The sequence below is a fragment of the Fulmarus glacialis genome, unplaced genomic scaffold, assembly GCF_000690835.1.
Source record: "Fulmarus glacialis isolate BGI_N327 unplaced genomic scaffold, ASM69083v1 scaffold19701, whole genome shotgun sequence".
NCBI lineage: Eukaryota > Metazoa > Chordata > Aves > Procellariiformes > Procellariidae > Fulmarus > Fulmarus glacialis.
This window is the reverse complement of record NW_009192360.1, coordinates 8,619-20,819: the sequence shown is the minus strand read 5'-3', so window position 1 is coordinate 20,819 and position 12,201 is coordinate 8,619. Positions and strand designations below refer to the sequence as shown.

General features: G+C 49.8%; 1 protein-coding gene across 1 annotated transcript in view; it reads left to right on the top strand.

The window, feature by feature from the left end:
- Positions 1-535: 535 nt before the first annotated feature.
- The window catches only part of FAM53B (family with sequence similarity 53, member B), a gene marked incomplete at its 3' end in the record, with an annotated part of 14,784 nt that continues 3,118 nt past the window's right edge, over positions 536-12,201 (top strand). The window contains 3 exon segments of the mRNA XM_009587050.1: positions 536-604; positions 3,565-3,616; positions 12,176-12,201. The exon segment at positions 12,176-12,201 is cut by the window's right edge and continues 6 nt beyond it. Coding sequence (XP_009585345.1) covers positions 536-604; positions 3,565-3,616; positions 12,176-12,201 — 147 coding nt within the window.

The following is a 12,201-nucleotide window of genomic DNA, read 5'->3' as shown; positions in this document are numbered from 1 at the left end:
CCTTGGTATCTTCGATATAGGGGATATGAGTTCCCTTTTTCAAAGGGAGAATTCAGAGGAAACTTTATTTATTTATTTATTTATCCATTTGCCTGGAATACTTCTGTCCCTCCGTATCGCCTCGTGTACCTTAAGTGCTTCCAGCAGCTCGTGCGAGAGCCCGTCCCGCGCAGCATCTCTGCGCTGATGGGGTGCAGAGGTACACCAACAATATTTAAGAATCTAAAATAAATACTGCCCTGGAGTAACTGCCGTCGGGGTGTTTTTCAGGCAGCGCTCGCCCCTTGCCCAGCACACCCACCCTCATCCCGCCGTCTCCCCAGGCAAATCCCTTAAAGCTGTTCCTCTCTCTCTCTGTGCCTACAGGGAGTTTTTCGTGCTCGGAATCCTGTGCATCCCCCGAGGAGCCGGTGGGAGCCGGCGGGGCCGAGCCTTTCCCGGGGGAACATGCACTGAAAGAGGAGCTTCGCCAGACCACGGCTGCCGGTGCCCTTCGCCTGGACCCTGATGGACTCCGAGGCAGGACTGCATTACCATGGTGATGATCTTAACCAAAACTCGGGAAAACAAAGGTGCTGACTCTGTAACATGCAGGACTGAGCTGGTAAGCTTTGTGAAATCTTCGTTCAAAACTCTTTTGCTGCCGAGAGCTTTGCTGTAGCTTTATAATAAAGATCCAGCCCTGCAGCACAAAAACCCTTAGGTGGTTTATAGCACTGATTTCTACTGAGCTGCATTAATATCCAAGGAGCAGGCGAACAGTAAACGATTGGAGTGCTGTGGCTTTTGCATATGTGAATTTCAGTAAGCACGCAATGGAATAAACAGTAGAAAAAAATAAAATCAGTACCGTGAATAACACAGGCGAGAAGTTGCTTCACCAACAGCGAAGAGATGCTCATCATTAATAGGAGGATGAGCAAGTGGGGAGCAGGATTAGGTGGGAGAAGTGAAGGGCAGTGCTGTGGTACTTAACAGTCTCACTGGCAGGCTGGAGGGATGCAAATCCAACCATGCCAAATGAGGAGGCAACAAAAAAAAAACCAAACTAGGGGCAGCAAACAGCCTAAATGATGCTGCAAGGGGTGAACAAGTCCATGGGGCTGAGCGTACCTACGGTAGTGGGAAATGAGGGGCAACGCATTGTCTGGGGACGGTGTCAGAGCAAGCGAGGGTGGGGAGCAGGGGCAGGAGGAGGAGGTGCGGGATGATGGAGAGCCATCTGAGAAAGCCCAGAGCAAGGCTGGTCATGGACGTTTGCTCCTCTGTCTTTCAGGAGGGATGGTCATAGTCCGAGAAGAAATTAGACCGAAAGGCTATTCCTCGCGGGGTGTGCTGAGAGCCTCAGATAAGGGCGTGCAGGAACACGGCAGGAAGCATCTGGCAGGGCTAGCCATAAATGGGCATTTTGAGCATAAAAGAAATATAAATGCCTAAGTTTGCTGAGGATGACGAACTGTCCGGTCAGGCTTCCTGAGCAGATAGCCCAGTGTGCCGGGGCAAAGGCAGGCCGCCCTGGCAGTAGGCGGCAGAGGAGAAAGCGAGCAAGCCAGAGGCAGCGTTAAATCCTGCCTTAAAAGGGTGAAATCTGGGAAGGAAAGGTATTGATATATTAGAAAAATATCCTTGCTTTAGCGTTGGCTTCTGCTGGGAAGGCAGCATCTCCCGCGGCTGCGGCTTTTTGCTGCTCGGGGCAGCGAGGGGGGAGCCGGAGCATCCGCCGCCGGCTGTGCCCCAGGAGGTGTGCGGGGCAGGTGGAGGGGAACTTGCTGCAGAAAGGAGGACGAGAAGTAGTTTCTTCTACTCCTACGGGAAGGGATGGGCACCCGGGCTGTCCGATGGCAGGCAGAGGAGGTGCAGAGCTGTAACGCGAAACTTTGCCCTCGCGTGTTTGCCGAGTGCCTCCCGCAGCTCTGGGGCTGGGTCAATAGTGCAATAATAGTCCTGCTTACACAATTGTCGGGTTGTCCGGGCTGTTAAATTAGGGTAGATGTTCACAAGAAGTCTGATCCACCAAAGAAAGCAAGAGTTTTTCCGTTGACTTCATGGGAAAGGCCAAAAACCAAAACCTAAAGGAAATAAATGTGCAAGCAGCAGGACAGTATCACCTACCAATGCCCGATGGGCTCGTTTGGTTCAGTTCCCAGTTTGGTGTTAACATGGAACTCTTACAAAATGGTACATGACTGCTGCCTTCCCTGGGGCTTGTCCCACTTCCATCGCTGCTCCACTTTGGCCGTTCTTTGGAGACAGCTGCCTGTCCTCGCTGTCTCCTGATTAATTCTACCTGCCACTTCATGAGATGGGGCTTGGCAGATAGAATTAGCCTGATTTCACCTAGAAAAGTGGCACATGCTCCAAAGAAGGTGACCAACCCTTATTTACTTTCTCCGCATCTGCACCCCATCGTTGTTTTCTGCCTCCACGTCCCTCTATATTCAATATTGACAATATTCTGTATATAAAGTGGGATCCTTATGTTGGATTGCTCTGTACAGGCAGGTGCCAGCATTTGGTACGTTATTATTATTGTTATGTGAGCAGGCAACGTGTAAAACATGGGTCAGGAGAGAAGATGTGAATGTGGTGGCCCAACGCCAGGTAAAACGCAGCTACGACAGCGCAGATGAATGGGGAGGTCACGCTGGTGCTTCCCTCAGAGGATGTAAAGCCTTGGTCAGATGGGATGGTGTTGCCAGGAAAGAAGCAGAATATGGATATTTTGGGGGATAATAAAAGAACAATTAGTGTGAAAGTGTGTTTTTGCAGACATAGCTGAAATAGCATGTAGCTGCAGATGACATATTGATTTATTGTATATAAAACTGTCCATGCCCATTTTTAGAAGTCTGATGATGTCTCTTATGCTGTCAAGAGGAAAATTCTTGGGAAAAAAGAGTGTAAAAAGCATCCAGGATTATTTTGTACCCACACAGTGGCATTTTTCCCTATTTTTAGTGCAAATCAGCACAATCTGAATGCGGACTCCCCAGAAGTGCTGGGGTGAGGGCGCCTTGCCTTAGAAACACACTGTATGTTTAAAAAAAAAACTGAATAGCTGCTTTGTACCTAGACAGGAGGCCTTAATGGGCTTGGATGGGGTTCAGATACCACCACTGCTGTTGCTTTCTTGCCCAATCCAGAATTACCGCTGAATTGCAGCTCCCGGTTTAGTTTCTCTGGTGTTTTGGGTCCCGGGGCTGGGGACCTCGCTGCAGCTATTCCCGTGGGTAAGGACTAGGTGCAGGAGCCGTGATGTTTGGGGTCCCGGGGCTGGGGCCCTCGCTGCAGCTATTCCCGTGGGTAAGGACTAGGGGCAGGAGCCGTGATTTGCAAGCTCAGGCGTCGACACCGACTCTCTGCAGTGTTTAATTAAATTTGATTTCACTGAGGGAAGATGACTGGGTCTGTCCCCTGGTCCCTGCCGAAACGGGACCGTCGCGGGCGCCCGAGGCTCTCCTCCCCACCGGGTGCCGCGCGGCTTTGCCGAGGCTGGAGGCAGGGTGGTTTCTGGTGCTCCGGTTGAGTCTGCGAGAAGTTAATAGTTTTTCTGGTTGTTTGCAGCACACTCCAAAGATGAGTCAAGGACCTACCCTCTTCTCTTGTGGCGTGATGGGTAAGTAACTTCTGTCTGTATTTACTCCACCTCGGCTCCCGCTTCCCTATAGCGATGGACGGGAAGATGTCCTGACTGGCTGGATCTCTCCAAAAAATGCTCCCTTGCAGACCCTGGGGTGGGCATCCACCCACCTGCCCCATGTAACAGGGATGGAGGGCACCCACCCCACCACCCACACATGGCCATCACGCCCATGCCACCCTCCTTCCCAGAGGCGGTTGTCCTGCCCCGTTGCCATTGCTGAGTGAATTGCTTATCTCCTTCCTCCTCCTCAGTGCTTTGAAAAGTCTGCTTATTTTTAGAGTAACTTGTACAGTTGAGATCATGAGCGTTTTGGGTCTGAGATTGTGTTTGAGTATCCAGCCCGTGACCGTGGCTCTTGACTCTTTGCACGATGCAAGTAATAAATATCAGTATTATCGCTAAAATGTTCTACCACTTGGCACGAAGTATTTGGACAGCCTTCAAACAACAAGGAAAATGTCTTATTTTTGCCTTTGACAATAACCATGGTATAGGATGTTTAATACCTTTCATGTCAGACCTTGCTATCAGTTTTTATGCTGAACAGCCACCAAAATTGATGGGGGATTGGTGCCTTGGCCGGTGAGCCTGAAAAACTGATAGTGCTGGAGGATGTGCTGTTATATTGTGCCCTTTGGGTTTTGTAGGAGGGAGCCAGTCACTAGGCAAAGTCTCAAAACCCAGTTAAAGTTGTAGTTTGAGCCAACCTACTTGCTATGAAAGCCAATACTTTACAGACAAAGAGGCTGCCCCTTTTCTTCATGGACACAACTCTCGTTACCGTTAATGGGAGCTGAGCACATGCATTGACAGGAGATATTTCCCAAGCTCTCTGATAACTCCAGTCATTGGGGGGGTGGGGAAAGATGGAAAGCATTTGGATTTGTTCAGATGAAAGTCACAAGCCTCAAAGTCAAGAAGGGGTAGAGACAGCCCGTTCCCTTTCTTCTGCCTGTCAAACATCAGTGAGGACCAAAGAAACCCAATCAGGCGGTTTTGTCTTGCGCTGTGGCACGGGCAGGCTCTTCAACAGATATGAAGAGTCTACGCTTAATTGGAAAGCAGCTTGTCTTTAAGAGCCTTTGCAAAATCTTCTGCATCTTCGTAGCGCTGCGCTGGTCTTCCTTGACTGCCATGTTATCCTCTTTCCAAGGGAACTGAATGTCACCTCCTTGACCACAGCCTGCCATTATTGGTCTTCATCATGCCCAGTCAAGAGGAGCCAGTCTCTCCGGCATGCAAGGGCATCAGGTGGCTTGGGTTTAATTTTAGGCATCTTTCCTGAGTGTTCTTCTAGATGTCTCCAAACATGGGCCACGATCACAGACTAATCCAGTAGCAAAACTTGCTTGACTTTTTAAATAAGTCCTGTGATTATAATGGCACCAAATGCAAAACTGGGGGAATATTTCAGGTCAAGGGGCCAAGTCCCTGTCGGTGGAAAGCACTGAGATAAGTAGAATCATAGAATCATTAAGGCTGGAAAAGACCTCTAAGATCATCGAATCCAACTGTCAACCCAGCACCACCATGCTGACTAAATGATGTCCCTAAGCGCCTCATCTACATGTCTTTTAAATACTTCCAGGAATGGTGACTCCACCACTTCCCTGGGCAGCCTGTTCCAAGGCCTGACCACTCTTTCAGTAAAGAGATTTTTCCTAATGTCCAATCTAAACCTCCCCTGGTGCAATTCGAGGCCATTTCCTCTTGGAGAAGAGACCAACCCCCACCTCACTACAACCTCCTTTCAGGTAGTTGTAGAGCACGATAAGGTCTCCCCGCAGTGAAGTTTGGACTGGTAGCACAGCCGACGGCAGGCAAAGACTCATAGTCCCATGTACGATGTTGGGGGGATGGAGGAAAGTTGGCTGAATTTTCTGGGTTTTTAGCCAGAAGAGGCTGAAGGTCTTAGCACAGGGTCTTCCCGGTTGCGTTTGGGGCTGAGGGCAGCTTTGGGCAGGAAGGCAGCTCACGGCTGGTCCCGGTGGCCATGGGACAGTGGGGCAGAGGGAAGCCCAGTCTTGGCCACGCTGCCAGGGAGAGCAGCATCCAAATCCTGGAGCTTCCCACAGGCATTGGCTCAGAAGCATTTATCTCCAGGAAGGAGAAGGAAGAAGTTGGGTCAAAGCCCCAGGGGATGCGTAACACACCATGACCAAGAAACCCAGCTGGCCCACGATGGCAAGGCTGGGGTCCTGCTTACCCATGGGGAAAAAGAGTAAGCTGAAGCCCATGCATCTTAGATGTAGGTACCTCGTAATGTACTAAACGCCGGAAGAATCTGAAAATCGATTATAGATTGTAATATAACTTAATATATGAGTAAACATTATTAAAGACTTGATATGTCGGATGATGCAATGTTAGATCCAGTTCTCAAGGTGACCCAAATAATCTTTTGATTTTTAGATTTATAAAAAATACTCCTGCCAGTATGATGATAATACTACAAAAAAGATTGGTTTTTATCTTTATAGAGCCCTTTGTGGGAGGAAGATTAAAGGTGAAATACCTAAAACTATAAATTCAACAATTTCTTTTTTCCCTTCTCCTTGATGGGTCCTTGAAACACCTGGGAGTGTAAGAATTGTCCTGTTGTTGGACAGGGTTTTTTCCCTCCTTTTTTTTTCCTTTCCTTCCCCTGCAGCCTCCATCAACATCTCCCCAGTGAAAATACCGGTGACTGTGCTAGAAAAAGAAGGCGGCATATTAGAAAGTTGCGGCATGACTTTTGACTTCCTATGGTGAAATTTTTTCTGTCTTTGGGCGGATGGCAAAAGAAAATCTACAATATTTTAACAAGGCATTGGCAGCGTCGCCTAACCGTTCGCTAGCAGGTCTATAAGCAGCACTCAACGTCTAAATCGGTAGCGCCAGCGGCTGCGCTAGTCCAGCCTTCTAAGAGAAACTCAGCGGGCGCGTGCCGACAGCCGTGGCCTCCCATTTTCTGTGTAAGCAAGAAATTATCTTTGAGGCAAACTGCAGGCAAGGTTTTACTGAGGCTGTGACAAAGTGCTTGCGAGTGCCGCGGGATCGGAGTCCCGGCGCGGCGGGCGTCGCACGCGCAGCCCTGCTCGTAAAAGGGAAGGGGAGGAATGTGTTTGAGCCCGTCGGGACGGATCCCGCGTGCATCTTCTGCGAAATGCTGTTTTAAAAGTAACCGTCATTTGCTTTTTCCCTTGGAAAGCACCCCCAGAATTTGTCCTTGTAGGGTGCTGCGGGGTGATGGATGAAGCGCTCGTCTGTCCTTCGGCACGCTTCTCCACCGGCGCGGTTTGGCAACGCCAGCGGTCCGAGAGGCGAGTGTGCCCGGGGGGGTTTGCAGTCTTGGGTCTCGTCATTGCACACCTCTTACCTGGAAATTACTTTTCACACCGTGTGGGTGATGGAGGAAAGCCAAGAAGCCAGAAGGAATTCCAGCTGGGGGGGGCGATGCCCCTCGATCGCATCCCGAAAGCGCCCGCCCGCCGCTCTGCCTCCCAGTGCAGGGCTTGCACGCCTCCTGTTTCTGAACCGGGATTTCCTGGGATTTGGGGTTTGTTTTTTTGTTTTTCTTTTTGGAAAGCCATCAGCGTAGAACAGCATCTTGGTGCGTGTTCAAGCACAGTCAACCCACAAAGAGAAAAAGCCGCGCGGGGAAAGCCAACAAGGCGTAGCTGGAGCGGGGAGACCTCGCCAGAAGATCGCGTTGAAGAGCAGGGCACGTTTCACCGTCGAGGTGGGGAATTTCCCTCCTCCGTGCAGGCTGTTGGCACGAGGAGCCCGCAGCCCGCTGGTGTGTGTTTATTCTCCAGCAGTAGATTTGGGGGCTGTTGTTTTCATTTCCCATTGAAGCACAGCTCCGCACATCGTATTTTAATCTTATTTCTGCAGTGGGAAGGCTCTATGGTACTGCCATCGGCTAATTACAACCATTAAATTTGTTCCACGTTTAGAAATCATCTTTCAAAACGTAAACAGGGGGCAGTGGAAAATGCAGGCTGCCTTTTGTCCTGTGCACGGAGACCGGGAGACTGAAATTCAACTTGAACAAGGTGGGGGAAAAAAGGGAATTGGATGCGCACCCGTGTGAAGAGAAATGTTTGGGTTAGGATCCAAACAGAATTTTTCTGCCAAAAAGGAGAAGAAAAATTGATTGAAACCCGTAATTGCTTTACAAGTTGCCGTAATAAATTATGTATTAATGTAAATTATTTCACGGGAAAAGAACGTAGAGGAAACTTGAGCAGAAGGATCATGCATTATGTATAAAAAGAAACTGTAAAAATATTATAGCAGCACATTTGTGTCGCTGTAGTTAAAGTTGTGTCAGCGTTTTGGTTTTACACCCTTCTCTGTGGTTATGAACGTGGTCATTAAAATTTACTCTGTGTCACCAGAGGAGCACGGCAGTCATTTCAAAAGCCTGTGGCCATCCCGAAGCGGCAACGTGCCTGGCGTGTCCCTGCGCTGCTCCTGCAAAACCTGGAGCTCAGCGTTTGGAAACCTGGCTGCGATGCTCTGAGGCTGGATCCCGTTCTCCGTGGGGTTGTGCAAAGCCCGCAGGGACGTTTGGAGGACCACACTCATCTCCTTGATTTTTGGGACGTGACTTCGAGTGCCTCGTGCCCTGGACCGCTGGGCTCGTTTGATGCAATGAAGGTTGCACGGGAGAACAGATGGACGATGTAAGGGTTCATGTTCACCCTTAAAAGTGAAGGTCTTGGTTTTGCCCGAACGGAAATTTAGGAATAGATAGCGGTGCTGATGGCGTCTGAGCATGCTACTGATGGTCCCAGGGCGGGTTGAGCCCTGCTCGCGTGCAGGCGGCTTCTGGCTCGTCTCTGAAAATAGGAGAGGGGGGGAAAATAAACCAGGCAAGGACTGCCCGGCAGCCAGAGCCTGGGGCTTGCTGGGGCTTGTTGCCGCTTGCCCAGCCCGACGAGTCCTGCCGGTGCGTGCCGGCGAGGCGCTAGCCTTGCGCAGAGAGCAGATGCTGCGGCTTGCAGCGACGGCCGCTCTTCACCCGTACCCCGAGTACTCCGGCAGTTTGACACCCCACATCTCCCTCCCAGAGCATCCCTGGCAGGGCTGCTCCGTGCCACGGTGGCTCTGCCACCAAACCGTCCCGGAGGCCGGGCAGGGCGATGGGAAGGCGTGCAGGCTGGGGGGACAATCGTTCTCTCCGGGGCTGAATCGGAGCTAACTATCTCAGCCTTGCTTTGGAAAGCAGAAATAGTTTGGGTTTGGGTCCCCCTGAGGCTGGGCAGCTGGGGAGCTTGCAGCTGTAACCTGAACTTAATGCTGCTTCACGCTGGTCTGAATTTCTTGATGCTTTGTGCGTGGTTTGTAAGAGGGCTCAGGCTCCCGCTGCCGTGGCCAGAGAGGGCAGGACGAGAAATTCAGTCCTCCCCAGGCTGCCGATAACACCCCTCTGTGTCTTGGGAGCTGGAGAGCTGTTTCACAACCAAAGAGATGCCAGAAAATTCACTTTGTCTTGCCTCACCCTGGAAATGCAGATTTGCAAATCAAAACGTCTCGAAAGAAATTTGCTGGACGTGCTCATTGAGTGACTTGAAGTGTTTATTTTTGCAGTTTTAAGTTAAAATCCAAAAGTAAGATACTATTTCACCCAAGGACGCTAACAGCCAAGAAGGACCTGTTTAACCAGGGGAAGAGCCCCTCGTGCCACACTTACATCATGCTCTGGTTGTAAATGTTCTCCTATCATTTTTCCAATAGGCAAAGGAGAGTTTTCCAGCAAAGCAGCTCACTTACGAACCGAGGGGTTCTCATGGTGGGTTTTATCCTGGAACAAATTACTGCCTCGGGGTAAACCTAGTTGAGGTTTGTAATGTACGAAAATTAATACACGCTTAACTGCAGCGGTATTAATGGCTCCACTGCAATTATCGTTATCAGCGTGCTCAGGATGTGAATCTTACTCTTAAAAAATTGAACAGAAAACCAGCTGCTTTTCCTCAATAAGGCTTTCCCAAGTCCTTTAATTACACCCTGAGCCCTTCGACTACCCCATTTGCAATTTGTTTCGGAACGAACAGTTTGCTGTTTGCACTGAAAAATTATTTTCTGGGTTATCGGGTAGTTTGGGACTGGTCAGCGGGGGCTCGGGGGCTTTGGGGGGGCCAGGCTGTGCCAGGGTCTCCTCCCTGGCCTGCCAAAAAACCAGCTCCCACGGTGCCAAGGGGAAAAGCAAATAACCCCAAGCTGGTGCTGGGGATAACGGTGCAATTACCGGTCTCTTTGCAAGGTTTGGAAGATTTATAGCTGTTTGTGCCGAAGCAGGGGTGAAAGAGGAAGGTGTCCCGTATCCTCCTCACCAAGGCCTTTTGTACAACGTGACGTCTCCGGCCGGAGGATCGTGGCAGCTTGCCATGAAAAATCAGCTTCTATTTCTGTTTCTTTTGTCTGCTGACCTGACCCAAGAAATCTCTCTGCTGGCAGCATAATAAGGAGGGGAAAATAATAAAGATCTAAGCATAGATGTAATTGTTTAGTGCAGATTTCTCACTTTTTATTAAAATGAGGACGGCGACAGTTAAAATGCCGTGCGGTTATTGAGTGCAGAGCCAGGCTGTTTGTGGCTGGAGCTGTTACGGCAGCAGCTGGATGCAGGGAGAAATGGGAAAACTGGCCAAGAGTGGTGTAAGGGGCCCCAGATCTGACCTCCCGACTTGAAACCGAGCCCTGGTCGGAAGCGTTCTGCACCGTTGCATCTTCCCTATCAGGCTGGTACCTACAGCTGCAGGCTGGGTACGGCTTTTAATTCATCCTTCTGAGTGGAAAAACCCCCAAACCCCTAAAAAATATTGCACGATTTAGATACGATCATATGAAACTTCGCAGTGACGGTTAGCTAGGACGGTTTTCCTCTGCTCGCAGCAGCCGACGACAAAAACAGTCACCAGAGAAGGTCTGTCGGGTGATTACTTTTTTCCATTGCAGCAGCCGATGGGGTTGTCCTACCATGGTTTTCCTGTTGAGCGTCAACGGCGTATCTGCAGAGAGCCCCGTTCGCCTGCGCCGGGGAGCCAGACCTTGATGATACTTTGCTTTCTTCTTTTATTGTCAGTGAGACCGTGTGCGGGAGTGAGATCATCACCCTTAATCCTCTCTTTCGACTCGGGCATCAGTGGGATTTCGGAATACAGCTGTAGCTGGGTTTGCAATCTTCCTACGTGGAGCTGCCCATAGCCGTATACATTTCAGCCCGTGGACTTTGGAGGTGCAAAGCACTTTACGCAGGCACTGCAAAACCCATCTGATAAAATGAATATATTTATGCCGACCCTGAAACTGTGCAACAGGTCACCACCATCTTTTGCTGTGCTGCATTGGAAGACTGTTAATGCAAGCCAAATTTGTGGGAGGAACAAATTCCCGGGTAAACAAGCTGAATGAAAAAGAGAGGGAGAAAATATTAAAAAAGTGTATTTTTTTTAAAAAAAACCTATTAAGCGATTTGTTCCTTTAAATAAATGCTTCAGCGTTATGTTTGTTACAGAAATGCAAACAATTGGCTCTGCTAGGTACAACCGGGATTTTCAAGGCAACCCCAAAGAGATGCTAAGCCCAGGTTGCCGCAGAAGAGTAGGGGGGTGTGGGCACCCGGTTTCCGTAGCACCTTCCAGCTCCGTGCGGGTAACCGGGCAGGGGGGCACCTGGGCCAGAGCACCCCAGATTTGGGGGACGGAGGGGAGATGGATGTTGAGCCTCACAACAGGGGCCTAAGAACAGCATCTTGCAAAGAACTGCTGGAGGTTTATCGTGCATCTATTCTAGCATCAGCCATCTTAGAGCTTATTACGTGCACCGACTTTTGTTAGACACAGTATCTTGGGTCAGTTTGGGAGAGATGCTCAGAGCCGTAGTGGGGATAAGTTGTTTTCCTTGGAGCAATGCTGTTTGAGCAGCGGCTGAAAGCAGGATGGCCCGAAGGGTGTCGGGATGGCTTTTGGTTTCCCGTAGGCTGTGATGACCTTGTTGGGATTTCTGTGCTACGACAGGCAGCTCGATGCCCGGGGGGGCACCCCCTTTTCTGTTAGGACCGTCCCAACTGCTCTCTCATCTCCTTTCTGGTGTTTTGTCCCCTGAGGTCCATCTCGCCCCAGCGGTGCTATTCACTTCCAGGTTTTGTGAACCTCTCAAGCAATTACTGATGGTGGAACCCAGGACAAACCGCACGCATCTGAGACATGATTTAGCACAGAGATAAGGCAATGGCCATACCATTTTATATTGCTGAATTTCCCCTTGCTAGTGCAATCTGGATATTCAGAGGCATGTTTTTATCATCTTCTAGCAGTTTTGCTCCTGCTGCGATTATCACTTTGTCTCTCTCTCCATCTATTCCGCAGCAACCGCTCTGCTGGCAATTCGGAAAACCATATTCCAAGAGTTAATTAATTTGTACTGGAAAACATCCCATATGCTACTCTTTTTGTTTATGGACGTAGAAAGCGAATCACAGAATTAATTAACGCTAATGCCTGTGCGTGCGTGTTGTTTTTTTTCTCCTTTCTGAACCAGAAAATGACAGATGGAGAGATCTCAGC